General features: G+C 33.1%; 5 protein-coding genes across 7 annotated transcripts in view; 3 read left to right on the forward strand and 2 right to left on the reverse strand.

The window, feature by feature from the left end:
• Positions 1-42: 42 nt before the first annotated feature.
• On the forward strand, positions 43-7,514 carry LOC115446968 (lysosomal acid phosphatase-like). Its single transcript, XM_030173819.2, has 6 exons — positions 43-469; positions 1,378-1,473; positions 1,754-1,993; positions 2,303-2,603; positions 2,689-2,906; positions 3,280-7,514. Exons 1-6 carry the CDS (start codon positions 266-268, stop codon positions 3,424-3,426), a joined length of 1,206 nt encoding a protein of 401 aa, XP_030029679.1. The 5' UTR covers positions 43-265; the 3' UTR covers positions 3,427-7,514.
• Positions 7,515-7,729: 215 nt separating this feature from the next.
• LOC115446978 lies at positions 7,730-13,009 on the reverse strand. Its single transcript, XM_030173832.2, has 3 exons — positions 12,274-13,009; positions 11,333-11,519; positions 7,730-10,862 (listed from the first exon to the last, which is right to left on the reverse strand). The coding sequence occupies exons 1-3, from the start codon at positions 12,621-12,623 to the stop codon at positions 10,608-10,610; spliced, it is 792 nt and encodes a 263-aa protein (XP_030029692.1). The 5' UTR covers positions 12,624-13,009; the 3' UTR covers positions 7,730-10,607.
• A 275-nt stretch (positions 13,010-13,284) lies between these two features.
• LOC115446980 (N-acetyltransferase 9-like protein) lies at positions 13,285-15,105 on the forward strand. Its single transcript, XM_030173834.1, has 4 exons — positions 13,285-13,598; positions 13,931-14,040; positions 14,561-14,617; positions 14,703-15,105. The coding sequence occupies exons 1-4, from the start codon at positions 13,522-13,524 to the stop codon at positions 15,047-15,049; spliced, it is 591 nt and encodes a 196-aa protein (XP_030029694.1). The 5' UTR covers positions 13,285-13,521; the 3' UTR covers positions 15,050-15,105.
• A 644-nt stretch (positions 15,106-15,749) lies between these two features.
• On the forward strand, positions 15,750-19,466 carry LOC115446979 (protein canopy homolog 3). Its single transcript, XM_030173833.2, has one exon. It carries the CDS (start codon positions 15,825-15,827, stop codon positions 16,473-16,475), a length of 651 nt encoding a protein of 216 aa, XP_030029693.1. The 5' UTR covers positions 15,750-15,824; the 3' UTR covers positions 16,476-19,466.
• A 449-nt stretch (positions 19,467-19,915) lies between these two features.
• The window catches only part of LOC115446977 (choline-phosphate cytidylyltransferase B), a 36,067-nt gene continuing 34,206 nt past the window's right edge, over positions 19,916-21,776 (reverse strand). For 2 of the 3 annotated variants that reach the window (XM_037444386.1, XM_037444387.1), the window contains exons 6-8: positions 21,283-21,509; positions 20,899-20,963; positions 19,916-20,527 (exon numbers count right to left, since the gene is read on the reverse strand). In XM_037444386.1, the coding sequence (XP_037300283.1) occupies positions 20,406-20,527; positions 20,899-20,963; positions 21,283-21,509 (414 nt within the window). In that variant the 3' untranslated portion in view covers positions 19,916-20,405. Of the gene's footprint in view, positions 20,528-20,890; positions 20,964-21,282; positions 21,510-21,776 lie in introns of all 3 variants that reach the window. The other variant, XM_037444388.1, reaches the window with a different exon arrangement.

Here is a 21,776-nt window from a genome sequence, read left to right on the forward strand (position 1 = left end):
GTTCTTAGTGGATGACTGAAAAAAAAAGTAAATGAAAACAAAATTGGCAGGAGCCATGAAATATATTTTGTAAATTAAAATTGATTACATACATATTACTTACTTTTTTTATGAAATAAATCGAATTTTAATTAGAAATATTGTAAAGTAATTTACTACTTCATATTGTGTATTCAAAGTTAAAGCAAACGTTTAAGTTTTAACATTTCCCTTTATAATTTGTTTTACGTATATTTTTATATCAGTGTAACGTATCGGTGTACCAATGGAATACGACAATGATGATAATACGTGGCGGCGGCCATCAACTCCTAAAGTAGAGCATTCAAAGTGTAACTCTATTCCTAAGAGATCTACTACGCTGGCAGTAGTGGTACTCGGGTTAGCGGTGCTTAGCTGTTTGCTGGGCTACTGCGTGCTAAGTGAGACTTTGCCCTACGAGTCTAAAACTCTACGAGTTGTTGTCATCGTAAGTATTCCATTAAAAAGTATCTGGATCAGGTATTGAGACTTTGTAAAGGATGGAATGTATTTGTCACATGCAATCTGTATAATACGGTATTCTATACAATGTCTAGGCAATCTATAGTAAGGCTGGGCCGGTGAAGTAATGTATGAACTATTATTTATTTTATCCTTTGCATAAGTTTTCTTTAGGTACACTATTGAATATGCATGTGTCGAAAAGGAATTTTATGCTTATATATAGTAATACCTACCCTGTCTTATATACCATCCCACTGTTGGACACGGGCCTCCTATACTACAGCAAGGCCTTGTCCACCATGCTGGCCTGTTACAGATTGGTAAACTTCACACACCTTTAAAATTACTATTAAGAACTTCTCAGGTATGCAGGTTTCCTAACAATGTTATACTTCACCATTAAATCAAATGATAATTCACAAATAATACACACATAATTTTTTAGGAAAGTCAGAGGTGTGTGCCCTTGGGTTCTGAACCTGTGGACATTGATGTTGGCAGTCCATTCCACTCCTAACTAGGTTATTGCTGCAATGTTTACTATATAATATATATTTCTTGCTCATGTACATAGTTCGAACCTTACCTTATCAATTTGTATAACATAACTTTATCAATACCAAAAGAGTAAGCCAATTTTGTTATAAACACCATAATAATATTTATTCTTTGTACTTACATAACATTGATAAATACAGATCAATCTATTTACTTTAAATATTGCTGGTGAACTGGTGAAATTTATGTTGTTAATAATATTTGAATATTTAAAAACTGTTATTTTGTTTTATCTCTAAAAACCAAAAACAGTTAAAATTTAATATTAGTTAAAATCCAATATTTATTCGTTACATGTTTTTTCTAGGCATATTATTTGATATTCTCTTACAGCTTTTCCGTCATGGTGCCAGAACTCCAACTTCCACTTATAAAAGTGACCCATTTAAAAACTATCAATGGCCTGATGGCCTTGGTAGCTTAACAAATGTAAGTAACAATTGATTATGATCAGCAAATAACAGCTGAAAATGCTTATTACAATATTATTATATATTATTATTTGTCACCTTAAAAACCCTCTGAATATAGTAAACTATAAAATGTGTTTGAACATAGCATGGTGGTAATGCCACAATACTAAGCATTTTTTGTTTCCAGAAAATGTTTTCAGGCTTATTTCATACTACTGTATTGCAACATGGGGACCTCATGCAATTACTATTTTGATGCTTCCCACATCTTGATTATAAACAAACTTTTATTCCAGGCAGGAAAACTACAACTATACGAATTAGGTAAAAAGTACCGTAGTTATTACGCCAACTTTATACCAGAAGAATACTACGATAAGGATGTGTATGTGCGCAGCAGTGATAAGTCGCGGTGCATGATGAGTGCGTACACGTTCCTCGCGGGGCTCTATCCGCCCACCGAGCGACAGATGTGGCACCCGGAGATACTGTGGCAGCCGATACCGGTACACTCTTTGCCGCGACACCTCGATAATGTAAGTTGCAATGGCCTTTTTATTTCAAAATTATTGCCTTTAGAAATGGGGAAGAATATAACTGTAATTCCTAAATATTTTAACAAGATACGTAAAATAGTTAAATCACGTTATTAAAATACTTATTATAAAAAAAATATCTAACATATCCAAAAATGTAAGGCAACAACCTTTCTTATTCTCGAACAAGTAGGCAGAGGCGCAACTAGAGCACTCATTTAGCCGTGCGTGTTCCGTCACATGATGTGATAGCGGGCGAGTCTGTCGCATGTTAAATAATCATATTTAATGAAATTTATTCATTTATAGATAGTAGCTGGAACCAAACCATGTAAAGAATTCAAAGCAATGTACCAAGAGCATCTGGCTGAGAAGGATGCAGATCCAAAATTCAGTGATTTATTTGACTACCTAAGTAAATACACCAATCAGACAATGCGCAGTATCCTTGAAGTGGACTTTTTGTACAGCACATTACAAACAGAGCAGGAAGCTGGACTGAAGATACCAGATTGGACTAAAAATGTGTTCCCAAATAAGATGCGGATGCCTTTTATGCTCAGTCTCGCTTTATTGTCATATAATGAAACATTGCAGAGGCTCCATATAGGCAAGTTCTTGCTTTTGAAGAAAAAAAAAAGCGTGAATAATTATCTTGTAATGAAGTAAAAAAAAAAGTTATTGTATATTTTAAGGTTCCCTTCTGGGCGAAGTGAAGGATAGTTTTGATGAAATTGCGACCCACACGAACTTGGATTCGCAGCGCTCGTTATACATATATTCCGGACACGACGTGACGGTGGTAGCGTTATGGCGCGCGCTGGGCTACAACGAGCTGCTCGAGCCGGAGTACGGCGCCAGCATCGTGCTCGAGCTGCATGAGGACGTGGAGCAGAGCAACTTCTTTGTTAAGGTTTGTGAATACTGTTTTTTTATTTTTCAATAATGTAAAACTTCACCCACTGAAGGTTGAAGGATTTACATTGGCCAATTAGGGCTTTGAGAGCGCGGCAGTATATGCTTGGTGTCAAGACGTGTCAATATGATGGCTACAACTGTGCGGCAAAAAACATATTGCGCTGTCTTTTGTGTAACCGATGCGCACACGCTTGTGTTATCCGTTAAACGCAGCGCTCATTTTCACACGCTAAGCGTGTGTCGAGCCGCATGTATGGTAATTCACTCTTTTGACTCTACTATCAAAACCTGATTGAAAAAATAAAACGAAAGTAAAAATACACAATTATTATAAAGGTAATTAACGTTTTGTTCCCCTTGGTTTCCAGGCTTTCTACAGGAACAATACAAAAGTAGAGGTGCCTATGGAGCTGAAACTGCCATTCTGCGAAGATCCATGTATGTACGATCAATTTAAACAGCACCTTACTAAACTCATTCCCGTAGACTGGGAAGCAGAATGTAAAAACGTATAAGATACATTTTTGCAGATAAGGCTCTATGGCAGCTACTTTAACAATAATTTTAAAACATAGCCAAGGAACAGCCAAAAAATATAGTTTTTATTACGATTATACACAGATTTTATTAAAAAATAAAAACAGCTTAATACAATTGATTACAATTTTATGAATGCACTTAACATTTATTAAAAGATCAATCGAATTTTGCTTGATACTATGAGAGAGCAATTATTTTTAGTGATGTTATTACAGACATGAATATCCTATGTACTAAGCAGTGTTGACACATAAAAAAAAATCAATTCTCACAAACCTCTATTTTACTTCTCTCATACACTATTTATTCTGACTTAGTGCAGCTAGTACTAGGTGGAGCGCGGGTTAGTGTTTCCGCGTGTCAAGCGCTCTGCCTATATTTTGGTAATAATTTTAATTTTACCCGCGAAACTCTTGGGGCTAAGACCGCGAATTCCATGGTAGGAAATCTTGCCTTAGGTAGCTAAAATTTGGACACTGAACAAATCTATACCAATCCAAGCATCGTGCAACTTTAATGCACAATGGTTATTATCAGTTACCAGTCAAATAACTCGTGTCGACTCTCACAAACCCGGCTCACCAACAATGTGATCTCGAATTGTACTAAATTATTATATTAGATATGTTACCTTATTTTCTAATATTCACATATTTATATAGCATAACAGGAATTAAGTGATTTTATCAGTAATGAAAAACTACATATGAATTAAAACAGAATAAATATTTTTTGAACATAATATTATAATGGAACAGAATTCATAATGATTCAAATCTTCAATAAATAAAAATTTACACAAAAGTGAACTGAATCTATTGTATTTTTTTAATAATCAGATAGATTTGCTTTAGTTTAGTATCTACTATGGTGCCATACGTAAAAGAACACATTGTCCAATAATATGTAGGTTGGCCGGTGCGGGCCGTTTAAGGTGCCCTTCATGCCACGTTTTGAAAATCCACGCGGTATAAGTAGTTAATAGATGGATTTGGTTGACGAGAATAATCACTATGTAAAAAATACTTATACTTACTTACTAGATTTTTATTCGTGTTATGTTGTTTCAGCAATGGTAAATTAAAGTGTAATATTTTTTTGTACAAACTACAAAGTGCGAATAATTATTAAAAAATGTTGAGATTACGATTACGAATTAAGTAAATATACTTTTAATTTAAATTAGTTTTTAGAAAATTTATCTTTTGAAACATTAATGAATAGTAGTAGTATTAGTAATAATTTAAGTTGTTACAAATAGTCGAAAACTGTTAATGATATTATTATAATAGACTGTAATATATTTATAGTATCTAATGCCAACTAAAATCTTTATATATGTACTTACATATAATTGCCATGTGTGTCACATTTTATTATATATATCAGATGTATACAAATACACATAGGCAGCTAGTGAGGTAGCGGCTACGAGGGCCAAAATTTCAACCGTAAAGCGATATTTTCGAACGTTATTATAGCTAAATTGGCAGATCGTTTAAGCGAGCGTTATAACCACAAAAACGTCTAGTCTACAAACGCACGCGACACATTGTCCACATAAGCGTTCTCATCTTCAAGCCCGAATCCGCACTAGTTATCGCGCGTCGAGTCAGGGCGAGGCCTAAGATTTAGCTCCTTATTTTTTTAATAATTTAACTTCTACTATATATTTACATTATTTTAAGCATTTCAACTACCAAAAACACTTTGAATTATTTATTGCTGTTCAACAACGTAATAGAAATGGAAATTTATATTTTGTTCAGGCCCTAAAGACAATGTTTTGGGTAAAAAAATTTATAGACCAATATCACGAGGGATATACTTACGACTTTCACGATAATTGTTACTTCGGGATTTTGTTATGGGCTGTGGACCCAGGGACCCTTCATTCTAATCCCAGCCCCAGCAACACTCTGTGTTGGTTTTTCTAGCACAAGTTGACTGAGAGACGGTTAATGTATCGCAACTGGGCATAAAAACTAAGCCAAACTGTTTCTGCTATGCCCGCATTCTTGAGTACATTGGAGCCAAGTGTGGAATAACGGTAAGCCGTAATTGGAAGGAGCTGTTGCTTTATATGTATTTTGGGCGGCATAAAATTTCACAATTTTAAATGACTGTCTATCGTCACTGTCTTTAAAAAAACGTAATGTACGTAATCATTGTATCCATTAGTACCAGTAATGTAATGCGAATAAAATGTGATCAATAAAGTAAGGTTAAATATAATAAATGTTCAATAGTTTAAGTACCTACATGCTTTTAGTAAAGTAAATCTTCAACGAAACTCTTACTAAAATCTAAACATCTTATCTTGCCAATAATTATGAAAAGTATACATTTTATTACATAAAAAATAAAATCTATCAAAAAAAAAACATTTATTGCATTTCCACAATATTTTGTGCTTATATGTAGGTAGTCTTTTTCTCTATGTACAATATTAATTATAGAAATATAAATCCAATGAAATAAGAAAATACTATCAAAAATAAATTACTGCTGGCTTTGCAGTAGTCGGACAAAAATAGTTTTATTCTTTCTATAACAAAATACATAATTTTTCAGTAATTGCAAAAAATATTAATTATATTTTCTGTAATAATTCATGAAAAAATAGAAATAATTTTTATGAATGACATCTCATTATATTGTGCTACTAATTATTTCTTGAGAAGTATAAAAGTAAGTCGAAAGATTATTGCTTATGCGACATATTAGATTTTATGAAATGTTGTCTGTTATAAATTCTGTCTCAAACTATACTTACTATTTCCCATTGCATCAATGTAAAACTTTTCTACCGTATTATATCCCTATGTCGATTATATAGCCAGCCATAAAAGTAGCTGAAACCAATTCAACATTTTAAATCTCATTTTTTCTCAAAAAAATGTTTTTTTTTTCTTAAAATAAACTTACTGTTAACTTTATTTTAGATAAAAAAAATATATAGTATTTTGATTAAAGTTAATGTGTAGAAGCCTTTTGAAAGTTTGTGTCTGTTAATACTTTTGTAGGCGACTGTATATACCAATTCGGCGTGCAAACAATATTGTAATTCAAATATTGCCTTAATTTACTTATGAAATAAACCAGGCAAAAATTATATCGTTCAAAAAATATATATATTTGAAATATAATAGATGTTGGAATATTATTTATAATGTTATCTACCGTAATATCAGAAACGAAATTAATTATTCGGCACTTACAATTTGGTACCATGACGCAACTATATTATTATACTGTTTAAAGTTGTAATGCTAACTCAATAATATAAAGTTTACACTATGAAATTTTCTACATTGTTTTATATTGTTACATCATGAGGTCATGTTTTGTTAAGATTTTATATATGTCAGTGTTTTCGAATAATGATAACCAGTTTTAAATATATTTTTACGTACGCTCAGACCTAAATTAATGTATACGTTAACAGAAAGACGTTTCATATTGTTTTTTTTTAAATAAAAACTAACGTTTATGTAATATTAAGTAAGTACATACAAAATCACTGTTTAAATTTACAATAAAATGATAATAAACAATATAATATTTCCAAATGAATTATTTGTGATCAGACATTGGGTCTTTATCCGAGTATACATTAATTTGGGGCTAACTATACATACCATAGATTACCTCAATACATAATATGACGCGCACCAAACGCAAATATTGAGTTTAAGACTTTACGCTTGTAAATTGGTCAACCAATGTATTTAATGCACTTTTTTCTGTCTACGTTGGCTGCATTTCAGCGTGTTCATATATTATCAATGAACAACTATTTTTGGTCCTCAGAACCTACGCTTACCTTCTTCCAATTTTAATGAACTCGAATATAATAAAATGTATAATTTATTGATACTCAATACATACGTATTTAAGTAATGTGTTTATGAACGTACACACTGGGTGTGATGCTAAAGTCGTCCATCTCTTGTATTTTATATCAACTTGTTCTTCAATGTTATTAGAGTTATGAGTAGATAGGTGTATACTGTATAGCCTTGTTGTTTTTATTGTTATATGAATATATTTTAAGTGGAAATGATGTGTTTTATTAATTCTAAAACTGAAATTATCTGTTTTATTATTTATATCCGTGTTGAACCAGTTTTTCGTATTACCTAATACTTTTTAATTAGCATGCAAACTGGATTCTATACATAATCACAAGTTTTTTTTTTGTAGAATATTACGCTACATTTTCTAATAACCACTCAACTATCATTTTATAATAAGGAATAAAAATAAAACAAAAGATTAAAATAATTCAAAATTTATTCATGGGTATAACATGATATAGAATATATAACTTAGTTTACTAATGGACGGCACAAATACAACTGTCAATATAAAAATAATAAGACTACTTGTATAAATATAAGTTACATAATTAATATATTATGCCTGCAGGAGGTACAGCATCTCCCCGAGACAAATAAAAATCGGTGGTTATTATAATACAACATTTGTACAAGTTGTTTGCAAACCTTGAAGCTCAGTCTCCTAAATTAACTTAATTCTCGTTGTATGGCATTTATTATATTTTGTTAATAGAACAATTTCTTAACATAAAAATATGTTAATTATAAAATGCTATTAGTATAATATACTTATTATTTCATATAAAGTTCATTTTACAGAACCCAAAAGTTGAAACTCTTAACTTTATGTGTAGCTACATAACAATAATACGAATACTCTTTATTGTAAACATTTTAAAGAGAAAACAAATAAAATTTGTATAAGTACCCTAAGTCTATAATGTACAATGGGCAACCTTATCGCTACAAGCAATCTCTTCCGGGTAACCCTTGTATGAAAAGAAACTAAACTCACATATAAACAGCGATGTACAACAAGAAAGCAGCAAACAAAGAAAATACTAAATGAATTCTAATACATATATAATAATATAAAATATATCTACTAATATATAATTATGAATTAATAAATATGGTAGCATTTTGCACTAGGCCAAGAGAGGTAGTAGGTTTTTAAATTTTAAAATATAATTTGGGTTACCTTATCTCTAGCAGCAGGGCATTCCAAAATTGAACTTCTTGTACAAAGAAAGATTGATCACAGAAGTTAGAGGTATGAGTCTGTCTTTTAAGAAGAAGAGTGTGAAGAACACAGAGAACGAGGTCGAGAGAGAATTCGAAAAACGATATATGAGATATCAAGGAAAAGTCGGGCTAAATAAGATGTTATATAACAGAGCCAGAATGTGCATATTCCGGCGAATACGGATGATTTTAATGACTTCACCTTCTCGCAAAATTCAGAGATTTGACCATATTTATGTAGACTAAACATGAACTTTATGTAAAAATTCTGCAATATAATTCAAATCGCTTTTGATTGTTGCTATGACCTTGGGCACACAGTCTAATGAAGCCTGGTGAAAATCTGTAGATCATCAGAGTAAAGGTGGTAGAAAGAAGATAGTTTTTGAGGTATAGAATTAATAAATATTGAGAAGAGAAGCCAGCAGTCATATTACACCACAACAAGAAACATTAATAAAACATCAAACCAAACACAAGTATTGTGTAGACCTACGACATAAAGACCTTATTGAACTCGACAGCATGCAAAATATACTCTGCGCGAATCGTATATGTTGTCTGACAACTAATTAACTGTACATTTATGAAGAATTTTAACATTGATTAGGATCAAAATTCAACATGAAGTGGAGTGGAATACGTCACTAATTTTTATCGACAGCTTTGGTTCATTCATAACTCAAGAACAAAAGAATAGGCCAAGAGACAGAATATTTTAATTGGTCAATGATTACCATCGACCAATGCCATTGCTCTTGACTTTGATTCTTGAACACTACTTGTTTTTTACTGGCAGCCTTTGAGTATTCATTCGTCACGGTGCTCTTGTGTAGTAAATAAACACTGCTTGTTCTTTACTGACAGCCTTCGGGCATTCACGATTCCGCCAATTTTATATAAGAATTACTATATTACAATGACGAAGAAGAAGAATGAAGAAAGAACGGACAGACACAGAATTTAACATCAACTTCTGTAACAATCATTGGCAACCATTCGATCTTTTGCTATCATGCATATCCCGTGCATCGGTCGCTTGCTTGTTGATTGCTTGCCGCAGTCTTTATGTAGTAATCTTAATTCCTATATTTTAGACAGTACTCCTGTGAGTAAATGAAAAGAAAATATCTCATGAGAAAACTATCAAATATCACATGAGAAAAAACGTTACAATGGTTTTTCCTAATAGCATATATTAATACAAAATCTTGAAAGCTATTATCTCTTAATCGATCATAAAAAAATAACCTAAAAAAAGAATATGTGTGAGCTGGAATCACTACACTATTCTGATTGGTCCATTTCCGGTGCCGAACAAAAACTTTTATTGATTTCAGTAGTTAATACGTCTTATACCAACGATAATACGTGATCGAGTTGTAACGCATTAGTGATATTCACAAAAGTTTTTAAGAATTCAACAGTTAGACAGTTCTTTAAGTATTTTTTTATTTAAGTGTGACAATATACTGCACTTGTATTAAAAACTATATGAACTTATGTTATTATCATCTATATTAAAGGTTAAGACACATTGAATGTAGCACTTGTACTTACCAAATAGGTACTTAATCTATATTAAGTTAATAGCTAAATAAAAATAGTTGCCTTACACAAAAGTAATAAATATATTGTGTTCTTGAACAAGGTACGGCAACGGTGTACATTTAGTTTGAAAAAAAAAAATATTGTCATTGCACTTAGCAAAGAATTATGTATACTTATCGAATAATTAAAAAATAATAATATTTAGAAAAGTGCGCCCAAAAAGCTGGACCCATATATGTATAACTTCAATTTCTGTTGGTCATTCTGGAAATATTTTCGGGATACTAAAACAGTTCCCAATATAACCGCATCAGGGTAGGTACACCAGAGGAATGGTTTTCACAATATAATATTATTTCACTCATATAAACATTATTATTTTCTTCCTCTTAAAAAAATGCCTTTTAGCTATTGACTCTCTAGTCCCTTTTTAAATTAAATTAAATGCTTTAACTGTAACAAAACATCCATTTGACAAAAGACTGTTATCAAAAGTTTCTGAAGATTAGGACATAAACTTAATTACCACAACATGTTAAGACATGCCTTTCTCTGTAAGCTCGTATCGCAGCGTAGACAACTACAGCAACCCACAAACCCACAGCTGCCCATGCAGTAATGAGGGCCAGCTGCAAAGACACTCCAGTGTTAATATAGTCCCCTCCTCGACTGCTCGATATGCCACGCTGTATGTAGTCCATGAAATCATATATTGCTTGGCAGTTGAGACGGAAATGTATTGCTGTGGCTTGGTCTCCTGATGCTCGCATTTCCTGAAATTAAAAACATTTTTTATATTATTATATATTATTGTTTAGATATATATGATACTATAAAATTTACCAGTTATAGGAAAAAAATATAATATTTTAAATTTGTAGTGTCAAGTTTATTAGTATTTCTTTACATACATAAACTTAATAATGCATAAAATGGAACTAGAAAATATATTCAGAACATTCCAAAACAAACAAGTAAATAAAATATTGTCATTTGTTCTGTCGCTATCGCACATTGTGGTGAAATGGGAGTCACATGAAAACCTATTGCAATCAATAATACACTATCTTATCAATTGCAATCAATTTCCAGGGAAAATATTTTCATTGGGTCTCTAGTTTCATTCATTCTAATTTATTACACCACCATCACACTACACCAAATGCGATTCAACTGCACACAATATGGTTACATTTCCAATTTTAAAAGTATGTAAAGGAGTAAAAGGTACGAAAAAACTCACCCTGACCAAATACCCTCTATACTGATTGCAAGTTCTAAAGAAACCATCTGTAATAATTGCTGCATGAACTATATTATACATGCAGAATATTGCTGCTATACATGATGAAGGTATCCAGCAATAGATAACGCTGTCATTTTGATGAGTCACTTGAGACCTTGTAGTCACCACTATAGCTTGACCCTCACTGAAATTAACATTATTTTATGTGAGTTACACTTAATTAAATAGTCAGTTACTGATAAACATAGACCACCCAAAGAGTCCCAACTGCACTGCAAAGTTATATGGTAACATTTGAATTAAGAGTAGACAAACCTACTTGATCAATAATTTACTGTTTTCAATATCTAATTGTAATATGCTATTTATTAGCTCTTCTGTAACATGATGGCCAAGATCTATAACATGCATTATTAATGAACATAATATTTTTTGCTAAAAACATGTTAAACCAACATGACCCAAATTTATTATCTATGTTATGATAACAATATTACTGTACTCTGTGCATACTATCTGTAGAATACCCTAATCCAATGTGAGTTTGTAGAAATTTAATATTGGCTTGTATACAAATCATGGAAAAAAGGAGGGATTAAAAGTGTGATCCATAAACTGCTGGAATTGCATACAATGTTTAATAATTATGGATTTATTAGGTGCAATGTGATGCTGTTGGAAACAGATCAGTATCTTGCCATAGAGGAGCCATTTATCTAAATTGCAGGGCAGTGCAAACATTTGGGTGCCTGCTTAGTTTAATGTAGGTTTAGGCTAAGAGGGGCCCCATAGCTTGGGGGCCCCGTATCACTGATACACCTGATATGTAGGTACACCCCTGGAACAGATTCTATTTTAAAGAAAAGGCTAATTAAGCTTATAGTTATACATATAAGACTAAGAAGCTGTTTCATTTTAAAATAATGTGGTAAACTTACATTTCTTCCATTGCTGTTGATTTTTCATCCTCATATTGACCAATATTATTAATACAAACTCTGTACATGTGGAACACTGCCATGACTATTGCATACACTATAATTGGTATTGGAGCAAACACAGCATAAAGGCAATAAGAGTTATGTCCACCAGTGAAATACTGTGAGGTAGTGGTACCATAGAATATGCAGCCACAGTTAGTGTTTTCTAGCCAACTGCCAGGACATACATCGAGGGTCTTACGCCAGTGGTTGTACGGAATCGCTATACATATCACTGAGATACTAAGCGATAGCGCAAGTAACCCATAGCACCAACACAACCGTCTCTCTGTCATGTACTGACTCATCGTTTTGTATTCTGTGATAATTATATTTATTTTTACTCAAATTACGAGTTTTTTATCAATATGTAAATACAGAATATGAGAAATACTAATTTAGAAATTGGTATTCACAAAACTTTCCACGCCCAAGTACAAGTAATAATTTGAAATCTATTAAATATTACGTGTGACATTACGTCTCGTACCCTTAATCATTTCTATTTTCAAGCAAAATTTCAAGTTCTACTATGTATTAAAAAAAATACCTCTGTTCGAAAAATCAATGTCACAGTGTCAACTGTCAACTGTCAACCAGAGACCATTTTTTTTATCGTCCTTAGAAAACAGGCTATAGTCTTTCGCGAAGAGAATATAATCACTACCATACTGCTTAGTCTTACTTATATTCAACCAGTGTCAATTGCCACAATTTGTGACGTTTTTGATTCGTTCGACAGGGAACCGGTTAATGTCGGAGACCATAACGCATAATAATTCTGAGATAATTATCTACACTACATTTTCTGAGGCATTTCCCAAAGCGGGATTATTGACAGATTTTATCTTATGACTTAGGAAATTATTCCTTTGAACTATACTTATAAAGATTCTGCTTTTAAATATTTTTTTATCGCTTTTGTGTTATGTAATTATTTGTGGTGTAGGTTGTATGAGCTAGAATCTTTTGCCTTCCCGATAAAAAAGGCATATTAAAAAATATCTTTAATGTTACCTCAACCGGTCAACTGTCAAGCTGTAATTTTTTTTACTTTACTTTTACAAAACTATGTATAGAAAACGAAAACCAAATCAAAACAATAAATAACTTTTAGAGAAAAACAAAGTGACAGAAGAAATCATAATAGTAAACATATCACATCTTAGTAATAATATTCTACAATTTTTTCATGTGTGTAATAAAATGAAATTAAATAGCAATACGAAGATTGTAGGACGAAAAGTTATTTTAGTTCCATACAACCAATATCACGTACCAAAGTAAGGATAATAACACTCTACTATGATTTTATATAAGTTAAATGTATGGTTTGAATTGAATTAGTTAATTTTAATGTTTGGTTGATGCACAATTTCAAACAATGTTTTCATAACATATAATAAAATCCAAGCTTTCGATATACATCATAATATATATTAGATCTGTGTGGACGTTCAAAATATATTCAAATTTAAAGGCTACGATGATTAGTTAAGTTTAAGAACAAACTTTGAGTGTTGAACTTTGATTTGTTTTTACAGAACTTTAGTTCCTTGTTAATTAAAATCAATGATTGTTCCTTATTTTTGTTTCACATATATTAATTGCTTAGGTACCATGAATGGATGAAATCTGAAGAACTACAAAAGCTTACTGCTTCTGAACCCTTAACATTGGAACAAGAATATGAAATGCAAAAATCTTGGAGAGAAGATGAAGACAGTAAATAAATTAATAATTTTTTACCTTGCTATTCTCAGTAGTTTGTATGTTTCTTTTGGGATAGTTTTTAAAATACACAGCTAGGAAAAAATAGTTCATGATCAGAATCAAAATAATATTATGATTTACAAATAGCCTATTAAATAGACTTACATTTCACAACAAATATAAGATACGTAAATTTAAAAAACATATGCACACAAACTCATACGCTATCCCTGAACAGTTAGGCAGAGGCACAAGTGTACCCACTTTTTGCCTTACATATCATCTCCTTTGATGTGGTAGAAGGTTAAGCCTATCACCATACCAGGCATAAATTCCATAGTCTGGACTGATACTGAGTAGAAAAACTCAATATAACTTTATCCAACCCAGATATTGCATCCTAGATCTCAGCATATACCTCAATACAACTTCACCAGCAAGGCAGTCATATACATATACATAATCATAATCATCTTAATGATATAAATTATATTTTTTTCTTGTATAAAATGATGAATATAACCTTTTACAGAATGCACATATATAATATTAGATAAAGAAGTGTATATTAAAACTGAAAATGAAATAGGTGGGTAAAATTATAAAAAATAAAATAGTATTAACTATATTAAGTAATCTTTGTCAAAAATTAACTGAAAACCTATGCATTTCAGAAGCAATGATTGGAGATACTAATATATTCATAACAGACAAAGAAAATGGAGTGGGAGAGATTGAAATAATGATAGCTGAAGAAACTGCACGGGGTAAAAAAATGGGCTGGGAAGCAGTCATTTTGATGTTGTTATATGGTGCTAAATTTATTAAGTTAAATTTCTATGAAGCAAAAATCTCTTTAGTCAACAACATAAGTATTGAAATGTTTAAAAAAATTGGCTTTAAAGAAAAGTCTAAAAGTGATATATTTCAAGAAATTACTTTATCAAAACAAGTGTGTAAAGAATGGATACAGTGGTTACAAGAAAATGCTTGTTATGAAATACAATCACATAAACATTAAGTTAATACCAATGTAATTCTTTGACAAAATAAACTGTAAAAAAGAGTTCAACTGTTATACTCTTGTATGATACATAATAAATTTCACCCAAATGTATTCTAGGGTAGAGGGAGGGGGTCGGTGGGGAGCTGCAAAAGCCCATGCTGCATAATTATCCGTCATTCCATTGAAAAAGCGAAATATAGTGGAGATCTGGGATAGGTCATGTTTATTATTTCGAAACTCACTATATAGAACAAAGTTTAAACTTCAGAATTTGTTTCAAAATTCTTAGTTATACAAACAGAAAATGAAAATGAAGCTCTTTGCCATAATATATTTATTTTCATAAAATGTTGCACACGGCGTCGGTAGTGTGAAAGACATCTTTTCAAGTAAGAATAGAAGTAAAATTCCTACCGTGTACTTCTCTAGAAAATTAAAAAAGTAACGTAACGAGCACGATCTATTTTAAAACGCGAGTAGATTGCTGGGATGAAAAAGGTAAATAAATCCCAGGACGTTATCCGTTTACCAAGTTACATCCCAATTTGTTCAGCGGTTACTGCGTTTACTTGTTACAGACATGCGAAAGAACAAAATTATATAATATAAAATATGGAATGTTCAATTATTATCGATTACATTTTTGTTAAAATATTAAATTGGCTGTATGTTCGCTCTTTCTTTTGCCAATTGCAATAAAAATTTTAATTATCGAATAAAAAAAAATACTTTTGACATCGACATTTAACAGTAATTTTTTTCCGAATTTTCCAGATTTTAGAAATATAAAATGCATTTTTCAATGCTTTTGATATTTATCTTGTCCATTGTAACGTGTGGGTTAAGTAACAAGGATGTTGAAGTTAAGTCTGAGGAGGATGTAGGAGTGAAATATGCCAATAGATGTGAAGTGTGCAAAATTCTGGCTACAGAACTGCAAAATCGGCTAGAGGAGACCGGTAAAATTCACGAAGTTATCGAAATTGGATACTCCCTTGATGACGTACAACCGAAGAAGAAAACGAAGTATCAGAAATCGGAGCTGCGTTTAATCGAATCTTTGGAAGGGGTATGTGACAAAATATTAGAATATAATATACATAAGGAGCGGCAGGACAGCACGAGATTTGCTAAAGGCATGAGTCAAACCTTTAAAACTCTCCATGGACTTGTAGACAAAGGTGTCAAGGTTGATCTTGGAATACCATATGAGTTGTGGGATAAACCATCAGCTGAAATCACTCATATGAAAACACAATGTGAGAGTCTTCTTGAAGAGAACGAAAGCGCTGTGGAAGATTGGTACTGGAATCACCAGGGTGTCACAGATCTCATGCTGCATTTATGCACAAAGCATGCTTTGCTGGGAACAGATGACTCATGTTTACATGAAAAGGATGAATCCCAAAAGGGGGAAAAAGAAAATAGGTCTGAATTATGATTTAGTTATAACTAAGACATTAGTTAATTTTAAGTTTTGTGATACTATGTATAAACATGCATTTATTTATCACTGAATTGCGGTGTGGGTTATGGTTATGGGCTCCTTTTTCCGCACTTAGCCCGTAAAAAAGTCGGGCCATTGTGCGTGACGTGCATGCCGGCTACAGAGCAAGCCAGCCTAACTCCTTCCAGAAGCGCAGGATCCTCCTGGTGTCTCCACAGGCTTCTCGGAGTGACCCCCGGCGAATCGAGGATTTTTGCCCGCTTGCGCAGCTACTCCTTCACATTCCAGGATGACGTGGTAAGCTGTTTCGTCGACCAACAGACATCCCCTACATAGGGGGCTGTCGGTCATACCTAGAACATATAAATGTTTGTTTAGTGGGCAATGTCCAGTAATGGTACCTACAACTATGTGTAGGGATGCCCTGTCCAAAGATAAAAGGCGCTTAGTCAGACGAGAGTCCGGGTGTGGCACGGCTTCCGGGATTGTCTGCATGTACTGATACTCGCCCATTGATCCGCGTGTAGTTTATGTGTTCTGTGACGCAGCCATGTTCTCAGCTGGTAAAGGGGAGCGCCATGATTGGTTCGGGACCCAGTAAAGTCTGGTCCGATCCTCTTTTTGCCAGCTCGTCAGCTGAGTCATTTCCTAGAGAGCCACTGTGCCCTTTGATCCACTGTAGGGTAACTGAGTTAGTCTTTCCTATACCCTCCAGTGCTTGGTGGCACTCTAGTATGAGCCCTGATTGAATGGTCTTGCTATCAAGGGCTCGTAATACAGCAGCGCTATCGGATACAATGCGTATTTTGTGGCCTATAAGGCCCCGCCTTTCCACTGCTCTGGCTGCCTCCGTGGTGGCGACACATTCACATTGGTAGATGGAACTGTGTGCGCCTAAGGCCATTGATATCTTGATGTTAATTTCTGGTGAGAACACACCTGCCCCCGATCCTGTCCTGGTCTTAGACCCATCGGTGTATATTCGCAGTTCGTGTGTGCCAGACCAGTCATGCTGTTCTTCGGTCAGCCTTACGGTGTAGTTTTTCCGAAGATATATTGTTTGGGTACCCTGTCGTTGGGAGCGGCCATCAGTGGTTTATAGTTGATGGCCTCTACCAGAATTTCGGCGTGGGCACCTATTGCTGTACCCCAGAGCTTGAGTGTCTTTAGCCTGACTGCTGCTGAGGCTGCCTCTTGTTGGATAAACAGATCCAGGGGCGGCAGTCCCAACAGGACCTCTAAAGCAGCTGTGGGTGTAGTTTTCATGCAGCCCGTTATAGCTGTACACGCTAATCTCTGAAATTGCTGTGTGGGACTATATTATTTCCTATAACAGATCATCTGTTTTAGGGCTTGTATTGAAAGTTAAATAGGGTTATTTTGTCGGTTTGGTGACCAAATTGACCATAAGTGTAAGTCAGCAACCAATTGCCCAAATAGTTTTGTGTGCTACTAAATTGCATATTTTATTAATTTTTATAAAGTGATTATGTGTTTCTATTTCAACCCACAAGTATTAAAATCTTATTTTTAATATCTTATAGGATTTAGAGCTGTAAAAGCCTAAAAGATGTTAATATTTGGTTTACAACTACATGTTTTCTTGATAAAGTTTTGTCTAATTCCTGCAAAAAAATGTGGTTGCTAACTGATATAGTTTACAAAGTATAATCAATGGTAGTTTGTGACTACTAACACTTATTCCAAAAAAAGAATTATGAACACAAGCTGTTTTTAATAGGGATGTTCGGAAGTCAACCACATTATTCCTAATGAGTATTTATATTTTGGTTCATTGAATAAAGAATAATTATAAGCAGATTTATATAATAATTATAAGCAGAGTTATAAGCAGATTAAATATCATTTGTTTTATTATTCAAAATTTAATTATATTTTACTTTAAGCCAAAACATTTTTTTATCTATGAAACTAGTTTCATAATTTAGTTTTTATTGTTTGAAATACCTAGTAGTCGCAATCTAACACACTAGCAATCGCCAACCCAAATTCTTGCTTGTAACTAGCAGCCAGTGTAACTAATACTGGCTATTTTTACAAGGTACCCATATTTTTTTTTAAATCATAAATGAAAGTATGACATTTTTTCCACAACTAGACAATATTTAGGGCCAATTTATATGATCGCCATCTATTTTACATGTACAAGATATATTGACTGAACTGAAATTGACAACTAAATGGTCACTAACCGATGCAATGACCCTACATTAGGATGATGCATTTACAGTTAAATGTAGAGAAAAATGCTCAAACTACAATTTTTCTTTTACTAACAAAGAGGATGCCATAAGTTTAATCTTCTCTGCTTACTTATTGTGTAGCAGAGCTGTGTTGTAACAAATTTTATCTGTTTTATGAATGGGATGTTTGATTGGAGATGTTAACCAAACCTATATAAAATTCTACTTGAATGTTGATACTTTGATATTGTACTTCACACGACCAGCAATGTTGAAGTGCTATAATTTCTAAGAAACTTTAAACTGTAATGATACCAGTAAGTACAATTAAGTTTTTTAGTTAGGATTATAATGTTTTTATAGTACTGATTTTAAAGTACCATCTTAGAAAAAAAATATTCCTATAATTTATTGAGATATTTTCTATCAACTTTTATATTTTTGTAATTGAGTAACGAGAATATATATTAATGATCAATGTATGTAGTTTTTAATTAATTTAGGTCTTGACTTTGTGATGGATTGTTTAAACAAAATAGAAAAAAGTTGATTTACTAGTTGCATTAATTTGAAAATATGGAATTTTCAGACAAAAAGTATAATACATTTAATAATTATTATAAGTATACACAACAGGATGAAAAGAATACATATTAGGTACATATTATAGAACTGAAAAAGCCGCACAGTAATAAAGTGATTCACATATTAGTTTATACATATAAATTTGATTAATTTCAGATGTTTCTCATTTTATTCTATAATAAATTTTTAAACCATATTTTACCTGCGTTTTTTTTTACCTCAATAATAACGATAAACACACGTTTTTTTATTATTCATAAATTACCATAGTTAAGACAGTAACTAAATAATTTATTTATCACTATACATGAATATTGGTTTTAAAACTGCAACATTTCAAATCTCGTATTGATGCCTCAAATTAACGCGCACGATGAGTTGGTCGGATCAGTGCCGACTCCGCCTCAACTGCATAAATACGTAAAGGCTGTGACAAATTTTAATCTATAGTTAAGTCTAAACCGATATGAATTGGGTACCGTGTATGAATATTTCGGCGTCTCTACGAGCATTCAACGATGAGAGTGACTAAAGCAATTTAAATCACATTGGTTTGATCAGATTATAATATGAATATGGCTAAAACTGGTTTATTGTGTTTGTTGTTTATGGAGACTGATTTAAAAATGGAAATGAAAGAGTTTATACTTGTAAATTCAATTTATTGTTGTCTTTTGTAATAACAATATTTTCATTTTTACGCTTTAAGCGAACTTCATTGAGATTTTAATTACCAGCCATTAACACAATGTTGGTAAATGAGAAGAAAAATATGTTATTATAATAAGCACCTTTTTAATCGACCGTCAAAAAGTATCATATAAATAATAACTAGCAACAGTTTTCTCTGTCTATTCATATTTGCACCTTGTATTTTACACAATGGTATTTGGTGCTACAAACGTGGACGATGCACTCGGTCGAACCAAGACAAAAATAATTTCCTTACAAATAATAAATATAAACAAACTAATAGGATTAAATACATTCGCTCGGTCGTACTCAGGCACACTTACACCGGATTTAGTGTCACATCTACATACAAATAATTTATCATACACAGAGAGAAGCTCTTAAGCAGAAGTTTCATGGATAGTGGAACGTTGTGAACTCTGGCTCGACGTCTCGGGCGCGCCTAGAGGTAGGGGCTGGTGTCCTGGTACTCCTCGTCGCTGTCCGACCCGTCGTCCGTCAGGTCCGTCAGCTGACGCGGCGCGCCCGCTTGCGGCGACTCCACACAGTCAGAGCCCGATGCATCTGCACACAAACACACACTCACTCACAGCTCGCAGGGCCACGGCCACGACGCGCTGCCGTGCAATACTGACCAGCAACTTGATAAATGAACAAGTGGCATTAACTAAAGAATTGAAAGAAAAAGTTATTATTTAGCATAAATTATCACTGTAAATTAGATCATGTACGCTTTTTTTTAAGCAGTCAAGATATTATAGTACTTATTCAAGGTTAACTATTTTATGGAAAAAAAACATTCAACAAAACATACTATCAAAACACTACACAAAGCCAATTTACATAAATCCACAACATCACAACAACAATGATCGTGTAACTATGGCCCCAAAATGTTACCGATTGTTTACAAGCAAAAAATATTACCCAGTTACCTGCTTCAGGCTCCCATAATGGTTCGTAGCGACGGGACTTTGGAGGTGGTGGTGATGATGATTCTCTGTAATATACATAACATTGTTGTAGTAGGCGTTATAAGGAGGTATTTACTTAGAGTATTATTATTTAAATAACTACTACCATATAATACCATAATTTAAAATGTACCTTGAATTTATTGTAACAGGTTGTAAGATATAAAGAAAACAATATAAAATAGGTACATAAATGTAAAACCTTTGGCGTGTCAAGCTAGGTCATGTTTAAAACGTGCTAACCACTTCCCAGAAATATTTATCTATTTATATTTGTAATAACCAGGAACTTGTAAAATGATTTTTCTTATTTATATAATATGGAACGTGTGTGGTGAGTAGTACCTGTGCGTGGGTGAGTGGGAGTCTCCGTTCTCGCTGGGCGGCGGCGAGCCGCGGGGCGAGGGCGGCTGGCTGAGCGCCTGCATGAGGCGGCCCTTCGACTCGTTCCAGATGCTCGACAGCCGCCCGTCCGGACCGAACAGCAGCAGGAATGCGTCAATCAACTCCCGAGACTTCTCTTCCCATTTCGTTAGTATATCTACTTTCTTTTCTCCTATATTCGTCATTACCTATGGATAGAAGTGTCAATTAATAACTTTTCGAAGACCATTGTAGCATGTTGGATACTCTTAAGACTGCACATTCGGCAAAAATTAAACATGCGTACATAGTTGTTATTCCAGTAACTCGAAACCATTTATGCACAGCAACATATACATACAAGTTTCTAATTATAATGATGTTTCCGCAACAACTCAACTTTACATCATAGTTCCCTCATAAAATTTGCTACGTGTATTCCAATGCAATTCTACGTGTATTTAAAAAATCTGTAG

The sequence above is a fragment of the Manduca sexta genome, chromosome 28 (assembly GCF_014839805.1).
Source record: "Manduca sexta isolate Smith_Timp_Sample1 chromosome 28, JHU_Msex_v1.0, whole genome shotgun sequence".
Classification (NCBI taxonomy): domain Eukaryota; kingdom Metazoa; phylum Arthropoda; class Insecta; order Lepidoptera; family Sphingidae; genus Manduca; species Manduca sexta.

Coding starts and splice junctions, on each gene's coding strand:
- LOC115446968 (XM_030173819.2), top strand. CDS start 266: ATGGAATACGACAATGATGATAATACGTGGCGGCGGCCATCAACTCCT. Junction 1,474..1,753: donor GCCTTGGTAGCTTAACAAAT/GTAAGTAACAAT, acceptor CTTTTATTCCAG/GCAGGAAAACTACAACTATA. Junction 2,907..3,279: donor AGAGCAACTTCTTTGTTAAG/GTTTGTGAATAC, acceptor CTTGGTTTCCAG/GCTTTCTACAGGAACAATAC.
- LOC115446978 (XM_030173832.2), bottom strand. CDS start 12,623: ATGAGTCAGTACATGACAGAGAGACGGTTGTGTTGGTGCTATGGGTTA. Junction 11,520..12,273: donor TCAACAGCAATGGAAGAAAT/GTAAGTTTACCA, acceptor TGTTAATTTCAG/TGAGGGTCAAGCTATAGTGG. Junction 10,863..11,332: donor ATAGAGGGTATTTGGTCAGG/GTGAGTTTTTTC, acceptor TTTTAATTTCAG/GAAATGCGAGCATCAGGAGA.
- LOC115446980 (XM_030173834.1), top strand. CDS start 13,522: ATGAAATTAAATAGCAATACGAAGATTGTAGGACGAAAAGTTATTTTA. Junction 14,041..14,560: donor TTGGAGAGAAGATGAAGACA/GTAAATAAATTA, acceptor AACCTTTTACAG/AATGCACATATATAATATTA. Junction 14,618..14,702: donor TAAAACTGAAAATGAAATAG/GTGGGTAAAATT, acceptor TATGCATTTCAG/AAGCAATGATTGGAGATACT.
- LOC115446979 (XM_030173833.2), top strand. CDS start 15,825: ATGCATTTTTCAATGCTTTTGATATTTATCTTGTCCATTGTAACGTGT.